The sequence below is a fragment of the Musa acuminata genome, chromosome BXJ2-8 (assembly GCF_036884655.1).
Source record: "Musa acuminata AAA Group cultivar baxijiao chromosome BXJ2-8, Cavendish_Baxijiao_AAA, whole genome shotgun sequence".
Lineage (NCBI taxonomy): Eukaryota > Viridiplantae > Streptophyta > Magnoliopsida > Zingiberales > Musaceae > Musa > Musa acuminata.
The window spans coordinates 6,041,804-6,064,087 of NC_088345.1; the positions used below are offsets into that span (position 1 = coordinate 6,041,804).

General features: G+C 34.8%; 1 protein-coding gene across 2 annotated transcripts in view; it reads right to left on the bottom strand.

The window, feature by feature from the left end:
• LOC135618904 (uncharacterized) overlaps positions 1-20,373 on the bottom strand; it is a 35,840-nt gene extending 15,467 nt beyond the window's left edge. For both annotated transcript variants that reach the window (XR_010489212.1, XM_065120317.1), the window contains exons 1-10: positions 20,013-20,373; positions 19,849-19,934; positions 16,253-16,354; positions 11,242-11,348; positions 11,054-11,154; positions 8,366-8,453; positions 6,180-6,268; positions 4,775-4,914; positions 4,515-4,677; positions 4,217-4,352 (exon numbers count right to left, since the gene is read on the bottom strand). Coding sequence is in view for 1 of the 2 variants with exons in the window: in XM_065120317.1 (XP_064976389.1) it covers positions 4,217-4,352; positions 4,515-4,677; positions 4,775-4,914; positions 6,180-6,268; positions 8,366-8,453; positions 11,054-11,154; positions 11,242-11,348; positions 16,253-16,354; positions 19,849-19,934; positions 20,013-20,219 (1,219 nt within the window). In the remaining variant the exon portion in view is untranslated. The remainder of the gene's footprint in view (positions 1-4,216; positions 4,353-4,514; positions 4,678-4,774; positions 4,915-6,179; positions 6,269-8,365; positions 8,454-11,053; positions 11,155-11,241; positions 11,349-16,252; positions 16,355-19,848; positions 19,935-20,012) is intronic.
• Positions 20,374-22,284: the final 1,911 nt, after the last annotated feature.

The following is a 22,284-nucleotide window of genomic DNA, read 5'->3' on the forward strand; positions in this document are numbered from 1 at the left end:
GGATGTTATATTCATTTCTCTATACCATGGTTCACTTTATATGTTTGTACCGGTGTACCGACCGACAGTCGGTATGGTACATATCGATCCATACCGATGTACCGACAGATCGGTGGGGTGTACCAACATATCGATATGTATCGTCCGTACCAGTCCCCTATCGGACCGGTACATACCGCCTTTTTTTATAGGTCATAGTGGCTATACCACCTGTGAACTATAAAAAATTCTTCTCACTTTTTGGAGTTTCTAGGTGATTTTTAGTTATTATATAACTTTTTAATTAGTTCTACATGTATTTTGATCTCAAAATGGTGAACATTTAATGCCTTGTGAATCACCCATGCTTGGAGGGTTGTTCCAAACCTACCTTGTATATCATGTCTCATAAGATTTAGAGGAATAAAGTGGTTTGAATACAAGTATAATTTTATTGAGAATGAGACGTGTTTTCTCATCATTTTCAAGTTTGTAAGTTTTAGGTGGATTCCTTGGAGGGTGACTTCAAGTCCTTTATACTCGGTCATGGGATATTTGTATCCTTGGGTGTTTTACTTGAGTATGCTAGTTTGTCTACCCTTTACTCCATTCCACTTCTTTCTGCTTCCCTCTCCATCTTATCATCATGCTCAAATAAAGTTAAATTCTACAAACAATATATGCAACATTTTGATCATTTTCCTGTTTTTCTCATATTTCTAACTTAAAACTAGTAGTGTGATATGTAATTCTATTCCAGGATACGAAATACTGATTGGACATGCACAACATGACTGGTATTTACTGGTCCTAGCCAAGTATGATAAGAGGACCAGACCTTACTAAGCAATAAGTCTCTCGTCCAAGCTCACTGCCCCATATTTCTCGAGTTCTCAACTTACCACCTGCTATTTCATAAATATTGATCTCATACTGGGCCCTAGGCCTACCACATGGCATAAGGCCCTTCCCTTTCAAAAGCCTATTAAGAAGATTCCTTGGATGAAACCTTTGGTCAAAGCTCCCACCTCTCTAGTCTCTTCCTCGTCTTAAGTACTTTGCAGTGACACCGTCCCATACTATCTTTCACTCCAATCCATCCACAATCGGGACAAAATTTTGAATTAGCATTTAGATTTTTTTGCATTAAGATACAATGTCATAATAATCTCACTTTCAGGCTAGATCAAGTATAGGTTAACTCAAAGATATCCTAGATCTACATGGACCAAGCATAGATTTGCTTGCATCTCATCTAGGTCTACTTGACTGCATGCTTTAGTTGCATGAAATTAGTCTAACTATACTTGAAGTTAGACTGGATCCACGAGATTCTAGGCTACACATGCAAATTTAGGTTAAATATGCATGGATATAGGTGTATACATGTTGAGATGGAGTTAATTTCAAGCAGATGATGATAGAGAGCACTGCCAAGATTGAGTCTCTGATAAATGTTCATCATGGTCACCATCCTGTAGCATGATTTTATGGGTCGGATTATGGCAATGACATTCTCAAAATGTTCAATCAAAGTGAACTTAATGTAATGAGCAAAATGGTGCTTAGAAATTGGTTCTTGGGTGGATTCTACCATCAGACCTTCCTCAACACATCTATCAAATAAAGCACCACATAAACGAAAAATATCGAGAACCTACATGGGTTGATAATCTTATCAATATGCGGTACATCTACCAGCACAAAATGTGAACTGTGAGCAACAACATTCTTATATAGTAAAAATATATCAAATTGACTTCTGCCCGAAGGCAGCTCCCACGTCAACATGACACATTTTAGTATTAGGAAAAAAGGATATGTATGATGTGGACACCATTCGTTAAAACTCACCAAGAATCTGCATTGGCGAGAGCCTCATACACTGAGTTCACCCTTCTTATATTGTGGATACCAAGATTGTAATTTTTTTATTATGTCTTATAATTGTACTTATTTGTAATGTTTGAAATTTGAACTAGTGATTTAAAAAGCGCTAGGCGCTCGCCTGAGCGAAGCGATGTGCTAAAAATATAAAAATATATAATATAATTAATAAATATAATTATTTAAATAAAAATATGATATTGAATTAAAAAAATCTTACAAAATCATAATATCACATTAACAAAAAATCTCAAAATTCAAAACAATAACAATAATTTCAAATAAATAAAAATTAGCATTATTAAAATCAAAATAATATATTATTAATATAATAAATAAAAAAAATATTGTTACTAGTATAATGTTAATATACTGTTAACAGTATACTATCGAGTCAATGTGAGAAGAGGGAGTAAGAGTGTCAGTAGCGGCGGCGGCGAGAGCGACGATAGTGGCGAGCAACGACAACAGTGGCAAGCGGTGGTAGTGGCAGCGGTAGCGGTAGCGAGGGCGCAATGTAAGAGTAAGACTGAGATTGCTGACTGAGAGAAGCAGCAGCGGTAGCAACGAGCAACGGCAACAGGAGCGGCGAGCGACGAGAGTCGCAATAGCAGCAGCAACAGTAGCAACGGCAGCGGAGAGCAATGACAACGAAGAGAGGCAACGACAGCGGAGAGAGGCAGCAGAGAAGAAATGTCAACGATAGAATTGCGAGCAAGGTTAGGGTTAGAGAAGTCGCGAGAGGAATGCTGAGAGGCTTATATCAGTGCTTTAGTTGGTTCGATTGAACCAACTAAAGCACCGAAGATCGAGCCAGACGTAAAACACTGGTTCAGTTGCCTGATTTAACTCGGGCGCTCTCCCTAAGCGCTCGGCGCTTGGGCTCGGGCGAGCGCCCAGGCGACGCCTCTTTGAAGCGAGGTGCTCGAGCCTTGCCTCGCCTCGCCCAAGCGCCTAGGCAAGCGCCCGAGCGCCTATTGAAATCGTTGGTTTGAACATACATCATGTTACTGGTGTTCTGTGCTAATTCTAGTGATTTTAGTTACTTGTTATGTTTTTCCCTGTATGAGATAACATATCACAAAATTATAAAAAAAAAAAGAGGAAATGGAGATTTTAGTGGCTCCAATATGGATATCGACTAGCCCAATCCATACAAAATAATACCAATATGTATTGACATTGAGGTTAGCATCAATATTGGACTTGTACTTCAAACTTCAAAGTATATTGGTATAAGGCTATAACTATAATAGGGTTCAAATATTAATAAACTAAATGGAGTAATAGATAAAATAGTGACTACTAGCATGACACTAATGCATTTTTTTCAATTACAAAATGAAATATTAAGTTAAACAAGTAACTAACAGAATGATTAAACCACATCATAAAACATAGAAGAAATGTCCAAGATATATCTAATTAAGTTGATAAAAAAACTCTCATATGGTGAAAGCTTGCATCTCTTGGAGAATTGAAGTTGTAAGTGTTGCTCGGCCAATGTAATGATTTAGCTAAGTGTTTACTAGACTTATGACAATGATATTCTTGCTTTAAATTGCTTGATTACTACCCTCTCCCAGCAAGTATTCCATTGTTTGCCAAGTAATTGATAACAGAAATCCATTTATACAAAATCTACATATCTAGTAGGCAAGCAGTTATTGACAATAATCTAAAAAGAGATATACATGAACACTGACATTAGATCTGTACAATGCCTTATCATATCTTGTGCTGTTGTTACTTGATAGTACAATTAAGATCCGAGTGAACTTTAAGAATTTGATATTGCATCAACCTTGAAGCTTAAGCATTACAGATAGAAGATACAGTTAAATTTTTTTTGTATATTGTAACCATAAAAGATCAACTAGCTTGATGATTACTTGATCTTTTTACTGTATTACAATTAGTAGACATTACCACAGTTAGAAATTCATTTCTTTAATTCAGACCAAAGCTATATAATATGTTAAGGCCAGGAAGACACTGGAAGCTGGAAGGAAAAGAGTATGTGATTAAAAAAAAGAAGAAAATAGGAGACTGAATAAATCAAGTATCCAAGACTACTGTTGAGTTTCCTGGCTAATGGATCATCATTAAACATTTAAAGTTTTAAACTATCGCATCTATGGGGTTGAGAACATTATACTCAAATCAAACTATCAGTTAAAACTTTTACACAAGCCACAGATTAGCATAAACAACTTCAAAGAGCAGGATATCACAGTAAAAAAGGAAAATAAGTGTAGGAAAAATAAAATCTTAATACAAGAGTACAGGACACATAAAGTAAAGGGAATTAGTGTAAAAAAAACATTTATCTGTATTGATGAGAAGTTACCTTTTAGAAAATCACATAATGTGGCAATCCAGAGGTTAACAGCACAATTTGGAAAATGCAGAAACAATGACATGAGGAGGAATACAACCAGAGGCAAACTATGAAGTCCCACGGACAAATTCCTTGAGTAATATATCTGAAACACAGCATACAAGAAAATGTTGTTTACTTTGTGTAGTTAGAGGCAAGAAAAAAACTTGGATTTGTTATCCCCTTCATTGAGGTGGATGCTCAAGCATGAGTACTATGCTAATTTTGTAATAACTGGCTGCAGAACAAATACTGTAGAACTGGATACCATGAACCAAGATAGGTAATCAAAGAAAACAGCACGGTCCTCCATGGTTCCATGAGGTGCAACTTTTAGAGATCTATCACCAGCATTTAGCAGCAAAGAAGAATTTGCAAATGCCTTAGTCAACCTGAACAAATTCTCGCCACGTGCTTGGATGCTTCCAGGTCTGATATATGAAAGCTTTAGGTTTTTAAATCACAATAATGCATATTAAATTCTAGTAATAGTTATAGAATTCTTAATAGACAATAATTGATGCATACAATAGCCTTTCCACGGTGTCGTAAGAGGTATGATAAAAGTAACCCCCCAGAACAAAGATAATATCCAGTCCTGGAATGTTGCCATAATCTTCAGCAAATATTCTGTAATCTGTATCACCAGGGATAATGCCAAACATATCCTGTTTGTACAACGTAATTGAGTTACCAACCACACGTGATATAAGTGTATGTATAATAATAATCTCAAAACTTAAAGGACATAAACATGAAGACAAACCAAAAGCTCTTCTAAGTTCCAAGAAACATAATAAAGTATGTAGTTCAGCATACATAAACAAAAGAAAGTTACTTTTTTGCCTTGAACCCTCATAGTTTAGGTCTTAAGTTAACACCTTATGTTTACCCCAACTATATGTCTGGACAAAAACTGCAAAGCTATCATAATATGAATTATGTGAGGTATAGTATGAAGCAGCATATATCATGTCACCTTAAATCAAGGAATGAGATTTCACCAGGACCAATATGTACCAGCTGATATTTGCTGATACAACATGGATCTGCATGTGAACCATCCAATTCCAAGCAACCCATATGCGGTATAGGAATTACCGCCCAGTAAATACTCTAAATCAGGCATACTGTCCAGTTCTTTTTCTAAAAAAACTATGTTAAAAAACTCTAAAAACCCCTTAACCACCAACCCTCACACCTCTCTCATGTGAAAAGATCACACTGCCTGTCACCTCCTTTTACAATGTCCACTGTCATGCTGCCTGCTAATGACCATGTATGTCATCTCCTCATCAACCTCCTATGTCGCTGCCTTTGTTGCCATCTCCTCCTCAACCTGCTATTTCGCTGCCTCTTCCTCCTCTCTCCTCTCCTCTTCTTGATGTTCTCCTCCTCTTTCTCTTCTTCCTTTCCTCCTCTTCCTTCTGGTACTGTGGTACATACCAACATATCATGCAATGGTACACTGGTTAATATTTGGGTACATGCCAGTCCAACCAGCGATCAACAAGGTCAGATACCCGAAATTGCAATCCTTTCCTTCAAATTTGAATATGTATGGAACAGAATTCTTGCAGACTTGTATCCCATCGCCACCTCTTCTTCTCCACCACCACCTCCCCTCCTCTTCTTCTCCACCACCACGTCCCCTCCTCTTCTTCTCCACTGCCACCTCCACTTCTTGTCTTCCTTGCTTCCCCCTTCTTTGTAACATGGTATGTTCCAGGGTAAGTGTGTTGGTACAAGACAGACCAGACCTGTATCAGTACAGCCAAGGACCAGCTTGGGTCTGATAGCCAAAATAAAGGTACACTTTAAATCTTGTTGAAAAAAAGAAGAAATGTGGATCAAATTCAGCTAAGTTCAACAAAATAGTTTCTCTAAATGAACTTAAAACATATTGGCTAACAAGGATAGAGGAAAACATAACCTGTGCTACACTATTTGCCATTGGATATTTTGCTGATTGAGCATAGACATGGGCAGGCCAGGATCCAGGTCCAGATTGACAAACCAAATCTGATCATTAGGAAAAAAAAAAGTTAATCAACCTTCAAAAAAATATTGTTTTAGAGATAAACCTCAAGTAACCTCATGTCAAATGCTTGGTTATTCAACAATCTAGTTTTACAAAATTTTGTTATGCTCACAACTTATACAAGTTACTTCAAGAAACATTATGATATACAAGTAAAAATTTCTTTTCCATGTAAAGAAATATCAAGGCTAAGATCTTACAGAAAGTATAAAATGAATGAAACACTTGCATCCAGCTTCTACATCACTTCATAGTTCATGTCCATACGAATGGAATACTTGTATCCAGCCTCTAGATCACTTGATAATTCAAGTTCAAACAAATGGACTGCTTACATCCAACTTCTAGATGAAAAATTCCAAACATAGCCTGACTACCTTAGGTTTATTAACATTCAAACAAGGATTGAAATATCGTACTGTACCGGAATTTTGACCTTCTCTCGGTATGGTACTGTATACCAAACGGTATACCGTTCAGTTTACTTATATATATATATATATATATATATATATATATATATATATATATATATATATATATATATATATATATATATATATATATATATATATATATATATATATATATATATACATATATACATATATATACATATATACATATATATACATATATACATATATATACATATATACATATATATACATATATACATATATATACATATATACATATATATACATATATACATATATATACATATATACATATATATACATATATACATATATATACATATATACATATATATACATATATACATATATATACATATATACATATATATACATATATACATATATATACATATATACATATATATACATATATACATATATATACATATATATACATATATACATATATATACATATATATACATATATACATATATATACATATATACATATATATATATATATATAAGTAAAAAAAATTTCGACGACGTCGCCTCCCTTCTCCCCCAAGCGAGGCGACGTTGCTTCTCTTCTCGCCAAACGGGGAGACATCGCCTCTATATATATATATATATATATATATATATATATATATATATATATATATATATATAACAATGTGCGACGTCACCTCTCTTCTCCCCAGGCAGGGCGACATCACAGAAAAACGAGGCTACGTCACCTTTATATATATATATATATATATATATATATATATATATATATATATATGTACCACCCGGTAGCGAGCGGTCCGCGTACCGGTTTACTGTTGGACCGATACGTACCACCCGGACCGGGCGGCATCATTCGAAACTGTATACCTTGCATTCAAATATGATCGAACTAGGAAAAAATTGGAGCATTCAGTTTGCCAACAACCTAGAAATATTGGTTGGCTATATCTATAAGTTAATTACTTTAGGTGAAAGAAATCAGACGGCAGAATTCAAAATTTATACGCAAACGCAGATAGTGAATGATAAAGAAGCCATAAAAAAATTAAAGAAAAGAGCCTTGGAAGCATACCATAAGACTAAATGGAGAAAAAAGGTTATAACTGAAGTTAGTTAGAATTTCAAAAAGGTAAAGATGTGAAGCATCCTTACTGAATATATGAAGCATGGAGATTTTTACATCTTTAATGCCCATAATTTAGCTGGGTGAAAAAAATATCAAGGTAGGAATTCTAAACAGCAACAACAGAATCCACCAGATGTAACTTGTATGCAATTACAGTATAGAACACACGGGATGTTGAGCTGGAAGAGACATTTGTGCATCTACAAAATTTTCTCATTATTACCATGCATATATTGTATCATGGTACAATCAGAATCTCATTCATATGATCTTAATTTGTTTGGACATAAAGGTTTACTCAACATCCCTGCAAGACCTGGTACAACATTGTGCTAAAATGCATTTTTCAGAAAACCAGCTTACTTCAGAATTTACAGTCAAGGAGACCATGTAAAATAAATATATTTTAACTGTAATGTTAAAATATAAAAAGATGTTAGCATTGAAGGCTTCAATACAACAAAGAGAAAAATGTTAGTGTTCGAGCTTAGATTCAAACAAAAATAATCATACCAAAACCACCAGTTCCAGATGCTTCAATGTTGATAAAAGCCCCAACAGTGTTGCTCCATTTATGTGTCTTGACAAAACCATGAGAACCCTGGGATTTATGAGCAAAATTTACAGGTCAGAGTACATAAATTGTTGAGGAATGCAGAAAGTATTCTCATAAGGTAACAAAAAACTAAATGTTTTGGACATTGTACTCATGCAACAGATGCAGAAAAAAATTCATGTCCAGAATTCAGATATACAATTATGGGTTACACTGTTACAGAATAGAGCAATTTCAGTTCAATGAAGGAAATTTAGCTTCTAAAATGTAAAAGGAACTATGACTTCTCAGTTATTTTAATATGCATTTTGTATAAAATTTCAAATTTATCAGTATGAAAAGCATAATTGCATACTAAGAACACTTTTTTGCTTTAGACAGCCAATCAGAAGTGTTTTTTTTCGCTTGCATAAAGAGTGTAAATATGAATGCAGGAAGCAAGAAGGAACTCAGAAATATCGGATAAGGAAGTGCCAAAGAAGAATATCTGTGTCACTGTATATTCTAATAGATTATTGCTGTAGACAGCCAATCAGAAGTGCTTTTTCGCTTGCCTAAACAGTGTAAATATGATTGCAGGAAACAAGAAGGTACTCCTAGAAAATATCAGATATGGAAGTGCCAAAGAAGAATATCTGCATCACTGAATATTTTAATGGATTATTTAAGTGTCTCATAAGCAACAGGATGTTGCCAAAATAAAATAAAATAATCAGCAAGCTCATATTAGATTGATAATGCCAATTATGATATGAGCAATTATTGCTAGTATGGACACTATCAAATATTGGAAGCATCAAAGAACTAGATGGAATAAAATATTTATGAGCATGTCTACAAGGTAGAATATGCTTCCTGTTTTGAACAGGAACCCATAGCAATCCACGATGAATTGCACAGTTGAAAGATCTAAAACCTAAAGATGCTCATGTGTCCTAAATAGGGGCAGGAGATCAATGTAAATGCAACCCATATTATCTTACAATGCAGAAAGACAGAAAGCACAAGTAGATAATTGTGATGAATAAGCAAATATAAAGCAAGCGACCTTATTCCTTTTATCAGATGAATATATAAAACAGCAATTGCCGCATCTAACTTCTTTCACTTTTTTCTATTTGATTTTTGTTAACATAGCCATCAGCTTGTGTTTAAGCCCTTGTCTGGGAATGTTGTTTCATTTTGGAATAAAAACAATTAGTTAAGAAGGATTAAAAATCACAATTCATTACTGACACTGGTCAATGACTGAACCTATTTGGTACAGTATCATATGGCGTATGAGTGTTGGTACAGTTCAGTACCATCTGGACTACTACAAGAGAAACATTTATATAGAGAGACAGAGAAAGGCAGAGACAGACACAGAGGTGCAGTGGAGAAAAGGGGAGAAGAGGCAACTGCAATGGAGGAAGAGAAAGAGAGGAGGAGGAGGAGACTCTCGGAACTGGGGGTGGGTATCCACATGAGAGGGAATGGGAGCCAGTTGTCGAGGGGGACAGACAGTTGTCAATAAGGGAGAAGGGGGAAGGGTGGGTGATAGTTTCCAGGGAGAACGGGGCTGTCAACAGGAGAGAGGAGCTATCAACAGCCTGTTGACAACTATCCAGGGGTGGTTTATTAAAAAAAAAATGGGACTCAGGTGGTAGTGGTTTATTAAAAAAAAATTTGGGACTCAGGTGGTAGGCTTACCAGCTGATAAGCCTAATATGTGAGATTACTGAGCAGTAAACTTTGTTTCAGAGTGGACACCATGAAATTGCCTCCATTTCATATCAGTCGGCCTTTGTGCTTGTAAGAATAGATTCACATACTGACGGTGCAAATTGAAACCTTTGTGTTGGCTAAAAGAACTTGGAAATATGATACTTTAGAAGATATAAAACTGTCTAAAAGCAAGCACCTGTATTGTCATTCTTACCTAACATTCTGTCTCGTGGCAGTTATATGAAAAATGAGATTTTTATATCCAGCAAATTTAATGTATGTGTAGGTGGTGGCAGAGGACAGTGCTAAACATTTAGGTGAGACAAAAATGACAGAAAAATGAAAATATATTGTTCCTCTATGAAGATTTTGCATCAAAAGAAACAACACAACTTTTGAAAAAGGCTTCTTAAAAATTGAAGGTACAATAGGTTCAGAGATGCATACAGAAGCTGCTCTTGCAAAAAGTTAGTACCGTAAGAGAACTAAGGAAGCAGAAGACTGTCAAAAAGTCATAAGTCATTTTTATGCATAGCTTGAGCAGAGAGTTGTTCTTGCAAAAAGTTAGTCCTTGAAGAGAAAAATGAAGCAGCAAACTACCTCAATGCTTTAAATGGTATTGAGCATGTTTGCACATACTATAAAGTATAAAGTATAAAGTATAATCCAAAACATGACACATATCACTTTTGGATTCATAAGAAACATAAAAGACCTATGAAAGACTATTGGACTCATAAGAAATATTGAAAACCTGTCAAAGACTGCCTATTAATATTTCGTAACAGAATAAGGTCCACATGTAATAGTCGGCGTTCAAGTTGGTTATGCACATTTCTAAAATGAAAAAGTTGGTAATCCAAGTATGCTCAGGTGATCGGTGTAATTGAAATGAGGCGAAGAATAGTCTATTTCCTAAAATAATTGTAGTTTGTTACCAAAAGAAAGAGTTCTTCTGCACCATTGAAAAGAAAGATAATAGGTTGAGGTGGAATCCAGCCAGAGTCAACAATTAATCGTGCTAACTCAAGCATTGATGCTGAAAAGAAAGACAAAACAAATAAGAAAAGCATAAACAATCAATAGCATAATTTAAAATGTCAGCAATCAATATAACATGACTCACCAACACAAGAACCACAGTCACCTGCACCAGGAGAGCCAAGTGGGCTATCAAAATGTCCATTTACCAAAATAGATGGATCACGGTCATTTGACAATTTTGACGAAATCCTGTGATTTAGTTTAATTCAGTTAGAAGCAGCATATCTGAGACTATAAAGTCACAAAGATCAAAGAAAATTATAGTTATGGCAACCTTAATTGAATTGCTTTAACATGTGTGTACAAGCACCCTTAGTCATCATGGGTATTTTTATTATTTTTTTGCTCCATAGTGTGTGATGCCTCAACAATCTCACATCATAAAAGAGATGAATATTATACATGAACTTGAATGCCTGCTATCTTTATCATTATTATTATTATGAGAAGAGTAGATATTTTAATTTTATGTGATCCACTGAGTGAGGCCTGCCCCATAACATCATCAGGCCAAGTGATCATTTCAGATAGATAGCAATGGAATTAAAACATTTTTGTGGCTTCTCTTTGTAATGCAGTGAACCAAGTAGATATTCAAGTTATATTTCTTCTCAACTTGATCAGGGGACTGGGGAGCAGAACTACCAAATAATGTGCACTAACAGCACATTTGAAGGCCATGGTTCCACATGAGAAACTCCGTGAAGGATTCCCAAATACATCTAATGCCTATATAAGAATGTCAATTATTTGACTTGAGACCCAAATAAAAGAACTTGAAGCCATAACTAGTGACTACTTGGCCATAACTATTTTAGCCATTAAGTTAAGGCTCACTTCATATATGTTATTGGGTTGAATCATGCACAAAAATCTGCATGGGCCAACACATTTAGACTTAAAACCATCAGCAAAACAACAGAGCTTCAGTCAAAACCCAAAACAAACTCATGTCATGCAGATTTTAGAACTCCATAGAGCTTAAGCTAGCCCATCGTTTTAAGACAGATGGGTTTAAGCCTGAAACATTAGGCTTTGTACCATCGTTTTCTCTTTTCCTCAAATTTTTGGCATGTACAAGAAACAAAGGCATGCTGACCAGGACAACACGGAATCTTGACATGACAAAATGGTACCAGTATGTTCCCATGCCACAAAATGGCAATCCTTGGCTGCGACTGCTGTTAGTGATTAAAGTTGCCCATCAAAGGATAGCACTTGGCTTTCTAATGCAATCAAAATCATACCATGTCCCTGTCCTTGTCTTTTCTTTTTCTCTTAGAAGTATTTTTTCTGCTCTCTCTTTATCTCCTTTTTCCCTTATGTTTCCCCTCCTTTCGCTTCTGCTCTTATCCACACATAAGTGAAAAACAACATTATTGTTTGAACTTCTAACCAAGTTCTCCTTTCTCCATTTTCCTCCTCTTGGGCTTTCAAATTATATTTTCTCTTCATTTTTGTTCTTTTAACCCCTTCTCACTGTCCATCCCTTTCTTTCACTTGTATCTTTAAATTTGTATTTCTCTTATTGTTATCTTCTATAATCTTCAATAGAGTTTGAGTAAGGTTTGCACAGTATGTGGCAAAAAATTGACTAGATATTTGTCAAAAACTCTTGGAACTGTAACATCATTGAAAAAGAAACTTGCAATTGTCCTAACAAAAGTTGGCTTAACAAGACATTATGCTCAATTAAATCATCACTTCATGGACAAACTTTTTTCCCAACTAAAACTGATCTTTTCAAGTCCAGAGAATATCATGGAAGTCAAGAAAAGTCCTTTGCCTAAAATATGTAAAAGCTTACACAGATTTTGTAGTAATCAGAAACACTGTCTAAGTGTCTATTTCACCATTTTACAGTGGCATCCACTAATCAAATTTCAAAATTCATGAACATAAAATTAGGAAGCTGCACAGATGCACATACATTCATTCTATTTTAGCAAAATTGCCTGTATTCCCTTACTGAAGTTCTTAACTGTAAACTTGCCAATTAAAATTAGGAATATTAACTATTGAAAAGATAATTCTATTATACGAATGGTTTATAGGATAATTACGAAAGCTATGACATCCAAACTTCTTTGAAATATACACCTTACTTTGACCACAACAATCCAAACATTTATCTTTGGGACTTCATAGTTTGCCAGTGATTGTATTCCTCCTTGTGCCATTGTTTCTGCATTTTCCAAATTGCACTGTCACTTCTGTATTGCAATATTGTGGGATTCTGTGAAAAGTTTTTTTTCATTAATACAGATAAGTTCCCTATTTTTCAACAGATAATTTTTTTTTCTTCAACACCAATTTACCTTTATTTTATCCTGCCTTGCAGATCTTGTACTAGGAATTTATTTTTCCTATACTGTTCTTTTTTTTTGTATTGTCGTGCACTTTGAAGTTGTTTATTTATGCTAATCTGCAGCTGGTGTAAAATTAATCAATAGTTCAATTTGAGTACAATTCTCAATCACATAGATGTATTCATGTGTTCTCAAATCTCAACCCCTTAGATGTGATAGTTTAATGCAAGGTTTGAAATTTCATACCATACCGATGTCTCGAGCTTTGCTCGGTATGGTACGGTACATCATACCGAGCGGTACGCCAGAGCATACCGAGCGGTACGCCAGAGTATACCGAGCGATACGTGTATATATATATATAATTAATATATAAAAACTATAAAAATATTAATTTTTATATAAATATATAAAAATCAATATATATAAATATTTTTAAAAAAGGCGTACGCAGCCTCAACGACATCGCCTCTTCCTCTTCTCCTCGTCGCCTCGTCTGCGGCATTCGACGAAGACGTCGAAGACCGTAGACGTCTCAGACCTTCAGCGAAGAAGAAAGTCGTAGAGTCACAAACGAGGCAATGAAGGAGACCGCCTCTTCCGCTGCTCTAGCCACCGCCTCCCTCGATCCCCGCACCTCCAGATCCTCCTCTTTACGATTCTCCTCGTCGTTGCCTCCTGGATTGGGGTCGTCGAGGGAGGGCGGCGTCGGATCGGGATCGAGAAAAGGCGTGGAAACAAGTTTGCGCCAAGGTTCTCCCGATTCTCCCTCTTCTTCAAACGCCCTCTCCTTCTTCTTCCTTCTTCGACGCTTCTCCCTTAGCCTCACCGCAGCCAGGCCGTTATATCGAGTGGACCGCCCGGTATGGCGGTACGATTCGAAATTGCAAACCTTGGTTTAATGATGATCCTTTTGCTAGGAAGTTCAGCAGTAGTCTTGGAACCTTGATTTATTCAGTTGTGTCTATTCTTTAACATTTTTGAAACTCATCCTCTTTTCCTTCCAGCTTCCTGTGTCTTCCTGGCCTGACATATTATATAACTTTTGGAGGAATTAAAGAAATGAATTTCTAACTGCAGTGATGTCCACTAATAGTAATATAGAAAGAAAGAGCAAGTAATCATCGAGCCAGTTGATATTTTATGGGTACAAAATACAAAAGATCTACATTGCTTAAATTTCAAGATTGATGTGCTCTCAAGAATACTTAACAGTTCCCTCAAATCTTAATTGTGGTACCAAGTAACACCAGCACACGATATGCTAAGGCATTGTCCAGACTCCATAAACTAATGTCAAGGTTCATGTACATCTCTTTTAGGTCATTGTGAATAATTTCTTGCATATGAGGTATATAGGATTATCAATTTTGTATAAATAGATTTCAGTTATCAATTACATGGCAAACTATGGAATACCCATCATAAGTTTATTATGGCTGAGAAATACTTCTATAGCTCTATGCCTCTATATTGTCCAAGAGATGCACAAGTTCCATAACTAGGCTTTTCATCAACTTCATTACATATATCTTGAAGACTTGAACAATTCCTCTACTTTATGATATGGTCCAACCATTCTGGTAGTTACCTCTTTCACTTAACATTTCATTTCTAATTGAAAAAAGTTCTGACAATGTAGTCCTACTAGTCACTATTGTTTCTATTACACCATTTATTTTATTACTATTTGAACCCTGTTAGACTGATATGTGGCATCCCCAATAAAGGATCAATAATTGTCAGTTTGACCAATTAAGAAGTAGAATGGGAAAGGGGTTCAGAACTTGGAGAAAAATGATACAAATATCAGATGGATTTTAATGGTAAGTGTGATTCAGAGTGTACTAAAAGAAATCTCCAAGAGTAAAATGCACGGAATTGAAACAAGGAACAGTTGGTGGTAGCGCGAAGAGGTATAAAAATTGATGCAAAACAATGCTTCTAAATTTTGACAGTACTATAAAAATGATAAGTATTTTATAGGATATATTATAATATAAAAGGTGGTTGAAAAATGGAAATATGGCTAAACATAAGGCTTATGATAGGATTTTGATAGGTTGGCACTAAAGCCAAAGAAAGGAGGTTTAGTGATTTAGGTAACACTAGATGTATTAGGTACAGGACTGGATAGTGCTTGTTATGGTTAGGTGAAGATAGAGAGATTATTTTCATAAGTGACTTAATAAAGCCACTATAAATTTAGTATCAAAAATTAAACAAAGTATAAAAATCATAATTTTTTTTTCTCATATAAAAATAGAGAAAGTGACGTAATTTATTAACTAGTAAAGAATCTAAATGCATCCCATTGATCTAGATGATTAGTACAAATAGAAAATTGATTACTGATTAGAGAAGTTCTTTAGCTCTGATATATAAGGGAAATATTCATTGCTGAAAAATTATACAGAAGTTATACTAATGAGCCATGCTATAGAACTTAGGGAGAAGGTGATTGAACAAAGACCACATATGAGATGAGTATTAGTCATATTCAACATACAATTCAACGTTGAATGCACAAATATGTAGTCTTACCATCTGCAAATCCCTTGATAGAAAAAACAAAAAAAAAGCAGTTATTACCATCTTATACATGTCAATCCTGACTATGTAGTCTCCAAGACATGTCATCTAAGTCCTAAAAGTTACATAAGCAGCAACCCCAAGTGGGTGAAGATAATGCACAACATGCACGAACAAACTACCAGAAAAGTATTTATAATAAAGCAAGTAATTACCATTATCAAGATATGAGATAAAGAAAGCTGGAAGTACCTCATAACTACATTTTTATGATTCCTGTAACCAAGAGATATGCTATGCCGTAAAAATAACATATTGAAAGTACCATTGACAAGTGACTCCTCAACCTCTATTCTGCAGATTAAAAACATAAGAAATTTGTAAACTTGACAAGTATGTACAAAAACAGCAGGTACTGCATCATGCCTTCCAGCAATGTCAAATTGTGCATGAACATGGACATTGATCAACCCAAAAATAATTAGTTATTCATTTGACTTAGTAAGTTTCAAACAGATAAAACGATCATCTTTAAAGTAAAATCCATTAATTTTTAGCATTAATTGGCCAACGATCCAAGAATTTTTTTGTGTCCTTTCTTGTGTGGAACATTAAAGTCATATCCAGTCAGAAGACTCAGAACTATGGATGTCTAGCTTTCAGATTTCCACTAATATGTTACAACATCTGACAAATAATGAACTTCTTAATTAAACGAACAATGTTCCACTTCTTCAAAATCACATATTTCTTCTAAAAGCTCATAATGGAAAACCAAAGGACTTGCTGATGCACACTAATTTTTTTAGCTCATTAATTTTGAGGGCATTTGATATTACACCTTATGGTAGTCCTCACATAAAGCCCTGAAATGTTGCAAATTCCAAGTAATTTCCTATAAATCTACATTTAACATGTTGAGATATCATATGTCAACTTTTTTCAGGAGAGAATTTAAAAAAAGAAGAGCATCAAGGGAACTTGGCAGGGAATTCAAAACACAAGTTAGTTATCCTTGCAGATCCTTTCTTTTCCATAAAAAAATCCATACAATAGTCATGTAAATGTATTACCCACAACGCTAGGTGCGGCCTAAAGCTCAAAATTTAAGCAACTAATAATCTAATTGTTATCTTACATTGTTTTATCGAAAGTGATAGAGACTTTCCTTGTCCAAAATACAAGTTTTAACCAAAAAAAAAAAGTTCAACTGTAGTCCCAGGGCACTGATCATTTGGTCATGCTTGGCTTTGGCTGAACTTAATAACATATTAACTGCTTTAGCATTTATAGTCTTCAACTCCTCGTAATACTTCGCTAGGAAGGAATAGCAGTAGCGACTAACATGATACTATCTTTGATCAAATAGTGGCACATGATAGATGGAGAATGGTTGAACATTCATTGCAAGTTGGGGAAATCCATGAGAAAACCATCTTTAAAAAAGGATCATAGCAAAGAAATATATTTCCACAATCAAGAATCTTTAAAGAAGGGAAAGACTTACTTCAATATGGCATGATTGACAACTTGCATTGTCTGTGCATAATTAGTGCCAGCTAGAGATCACCATGTTTCTTTTCTGCCTTGCTTATTTCTATATTTTACTTGTAGCTGTATTCTTATATAATATGAAGAGACTTTAAAACTTGAACATGGATGAACATTTCCTACTATTTATATAAGTTCTTTTGCAGTCATAGTCTCTTTTGAGCAAGTCCGAAAAACTTAAGAGTGAGTTCAAAGTGATCCTTCCCCAGTCTGTTTCTATTCATCATCTGTACCCTCCACCTCCTTTTACAAGCACCAAACCCACAATATCACTCCTACAAATTGTGCCCTCTAAACACAAATCAGATAAACCTGTTCATTTTCAAGTTCTTGCACCTTTTTTTGTTGACCAATGTCATATCCTACATTTGAAAACTAATAAAAACCAAATTTCCTCATAAATTAATATTTGATACAAACCACAAAAACTATAAAAACCAGTACCAGTTTGGTTAGCCAATCCCACAATGAATCATCTAGCTTAAGTTTAGTATGCATCTTTTACCTCCCCTGAGGTGGACCTGAAGCTTAATTTCAAAGCTAATCAACATAGACCAATATGGTTGCATTCACCTGATCGGATACCTAAGCACTCGAAATATCAATAATCAGCTGGGCTAGGCCTAAATCAACTATATCTAGATCAAACTCAATCAGAAATTGTTCAGAAAATGCTGTGTGTGACTGATCCCAATTGATCAGGTCATTTTTGACCAACCCCTACTATGTATTGTTGATTTCCTGTCCAATTCAGGCGATGCTTCGGTTTCTGACCCGGCTAACTTGGACTCAATCAATTGGGTTCTGACTGATCCATTCTGATTTTGTACCAACTTTTTGTTGATCAATTTGAATAAATCTGATTCCACAATCCAATCTGACTGTTCCAACAAGATCCAAATTCAAAATTCTGGTTTTGTCACAATTTGAGTCCTGATTCCCATCTTGTCAAACAAAAACTATAAGCAAAAAAACTAGTAACTTACCAATGGTTTAAAACTTAGCAGTCCTATTAACAGACACCTAGACAAGAGCTAATAGTATAATGGAAATTTTCAATCACTTAAATCAATCCTTAAAAATGGGTAGCGGAATGATCAAATCCTCAATAATGATAAATTGCAGTACACTACTAAACCATCAAAACTCAAAAGTTTGAATATCTGAGTTAAGATTTATATTTGATGTATCTACCACATACAATAGAAAAAAAGTAATTAAAGACAAGTAATCCAGCTGGTGCATGGAAGAAAAAGCTGTATGTGCTATATACTATTCCAAGTTCCCTTTTTTAATACCACCTTTAACTTTCCACTTTAGAAATATATTGTGGCAACAACTGTCCATCTTAGCTGTTTGTTTTCTGGACCAGTTATCAGCCTCCAAATATTTTATCATAATTTTTATATAGACATATTCCATGACCTCTGAGCACAATTTCTCAAGCCTTCTATTTAAGTGTGGACAATGTGTTCTCAGTTCATATGGACAGAGTATAGTGTGAAATGTCATCTATATTGCAAGTATCGAATAATTTCAATTATTACCAAGCAAACAAGGTATTGAAAATCAATTGGCTTTTCTTTCAGGAAATAATACGATTTTGTGAAAATAAATCTGGCTTTTTCTTTCAGGCATGTTAATTCATTCGATCTAAAGTTTGTTTAAAATCCAATAAAAGATGAAGATGCAAAATAGGGCAGAACAGAGAAAAACAAGAGCTGAGCTTGATCACACATATAGCCCACTACACCACTGGATGTACATTTCTAGACTCTAACGTGTGGTATATATTTCGGTACAACAACCAGCAACAACAGGTGGCTGTAATAATCAAGCAAGGAAAAAACCCATGTGAAGGATCCAGCTGCAAAGTTAGTTAAAAATTACTCAGAAGCATAAGCGGGATGTACAGTTTTATGCTTCTAACTACATTCAATGTGTCACAGACCATGTGATAAACTTAAAGCCTTCATCGGAATCCTAAACAGCATGCTAACAAGCTGCAAACTAACTCGCTTTAATTTCTGACAGTAAGTGTTTTCAGAAAAGTTCTCTCACTAATTAAGTAACAATTGAGCTATAAAAAAGGTCACATCACCAGCATACTTAAGTAACAATTCAGAAAAGTTCTCTCACTAATTAAGTAACAATTGGCTAATTAATTGTGGAGCCGATGAGGTAAAAACGGTAATTGGTTGTCGACAAGAAACAGAAGGTAAAGACAAAGAATTGCCACTTAATTCAATATTTTACATCACGTAAACAGATTTAGATTTTCGAACCCATAAATTCACCTGTAATCGGGTCCTGCCCGTGACGCTATAGTCTCCAACTCCTTCCTTATATACTTCGCTGCCTCTTCCAATCCCGGATGACCCTCCTGCAATCCAAATATCATGAAGAACCCAATTTCATCACCCAAACCAATCGGAGACGACGAACTCCCCGATCCACTCACCTGGCGCCCATCAATCTCGACCGTGAGCTGCCGGATGTGCTCGACGACCCTCGCCTCCGAGAAGCGATCCGAAGGCGCGTCGAGGCCGAGGGGAGCGACGTGCTTCATGTGGATGATCCAATAGGTGATGCAGGACATGATCCCGAACATGAGAGCGAGCAAGAACAAGCACTTGAACGCAGCCACATCCCGCGATCCCCACCCCATCACTCTCGGCTATAGAAATTTGGGGCGAGCGAAGAGAAAACCCTAGAGAGGAACACGAATCGAAAGGAGAGAGAGAGGAAGGCGCAGAGGAGATCTTGGATTTATTCCTCCGCCGCGCAAGATTGGAGAAACCAACGGCTCGCGTATTATACTTTCCCCTCCTTGGGGGTAAAAGAAATTAGCGCACCAACTCATTAAATAATCGCGAATCAAGATCCACAAGTAAAATTACGTACATGTCCTTATGCACACGAAAAAGTATGTGTATGCCCATATAAATTCCAATGTAGCGTGCGTCTGCCGTTGGTATTCCCCATTAAACCTTAGGTCAACGGTCAACCATTACCAACTATAATTCTATTTTACTGGATATAAATATATATATATATATGTTGTTTAATATTTATTTTTTATTTTTTATATTTATAAAATCTTTATTAAGGATACTAATGGAACAAGTTGAGCTATCTCATCCCTCATCTCCCATCCCCATCCCATTACTCGTTTAGATGGAGCAGAGGTGGGGATAGAAAATCATAATCTAGACAGGGAATTCAAGTTATTAATATTATTCTTTAATTATTTTTTTAAGAAAATATATTATTAAAAATAATAATAATAATAATAATAATATCATATTTGCAAAGTTTATACATCACAATAATATTCAAATATAAATATATTAAAATTAATATTTTACTCAATTTTCATACTCACATATCTGTGTACTACAAAAATAACAAAACATGTTAAGTATCTAACAATATTATTAAAAGAAATCATATTATTAAATTTAAAAAATATATATCAATTATATCACAATAATATTTATCTTATTTAAAGATGTGTAACATTTCGAAATAATATTTATTTATTATATAAATAAAAATATTAAGAATTAATATTAAATAAAAATTTGAGTATTTTCACTCAACTTAAAGTTCTTACCGTATATTTTCATCTCATAAGGGGTCTTTGAACTTCTATTAAAATATTTTTAATTTATTTTTTAAAAATTTAAATATATTAAAAAATTTAAGCATAATATTGATTTAATGATTAATATTGAAATATTAGAATCATAAATATTGAGTTTAATTCTCAAATATATATATAAATATATATATTTATATATATTATCATTAATAAATATGATATGATAATATAAATGTGATGCAGATAGACGAGAAATACTTTTATTATTGGGAAAAATCTGTTAAGGCAGAATAATTCTTTTTCTTCTTTGTATATCAAAATGGGTTCCTCTTCAAAATACCAACTTGATATCAAAATACAAATATCAACCAGCACAACATAAACAGTAGAGCAATAAATCAATCACATAGTGAGACCAAATTTTTAACGTGAAAAACCTAATATGAAAAAAAATCACGAGACCGTAATCTACCTCAAACTTTCACTATCAATAGTAATGATAACATGTATACAGTAAATTTTCTCTAGAATAACCAGATGATCATAATAACATCAAGAACATAAATCCTGACTCAAGAATAACATATTATCATCAAAAGAGAATTATATATCTCACAAAAGTATAGAAAAGTAGAAGGTAAACTATAAATCAACACCGTTAGGATTATAAAGTTTACTGTAAAGATTATTCATATAAAATTTGAGTCAAAACGTTTGATAGAAAATTCAATATCTGAATCTTTCTCTCTCCTTTTCTCTCACTTTCCTCTCGCTGTGCGCTGCCACCATTCTCTGCACACACGCATGCTGCCCTCTCTCTTTGTGCCGCCATAGTTCGTTGTGCGCTCTGTCTTCTCTCTCACCGTGCACCGTCGTTGCTCGTTGCGCATGCACAAAACTCTTCTGTACTGATTGCCTTCGTTCATTGTTTTTTTTTAATTATTGATTTGGACTCCAAACCCTATTATCCAAGCCTATCGGTCGGACCCAACAATCAATCTATCTAAGTCTCATTTGAAAACATAATTGATCATATATAATGATTTTAGAACGTCCATTGCGTGGTAATGGGTTGTATTAATTGCTTATTCAACCATTTGGACCTTGCACTTATTAATTGGGTTTGTCA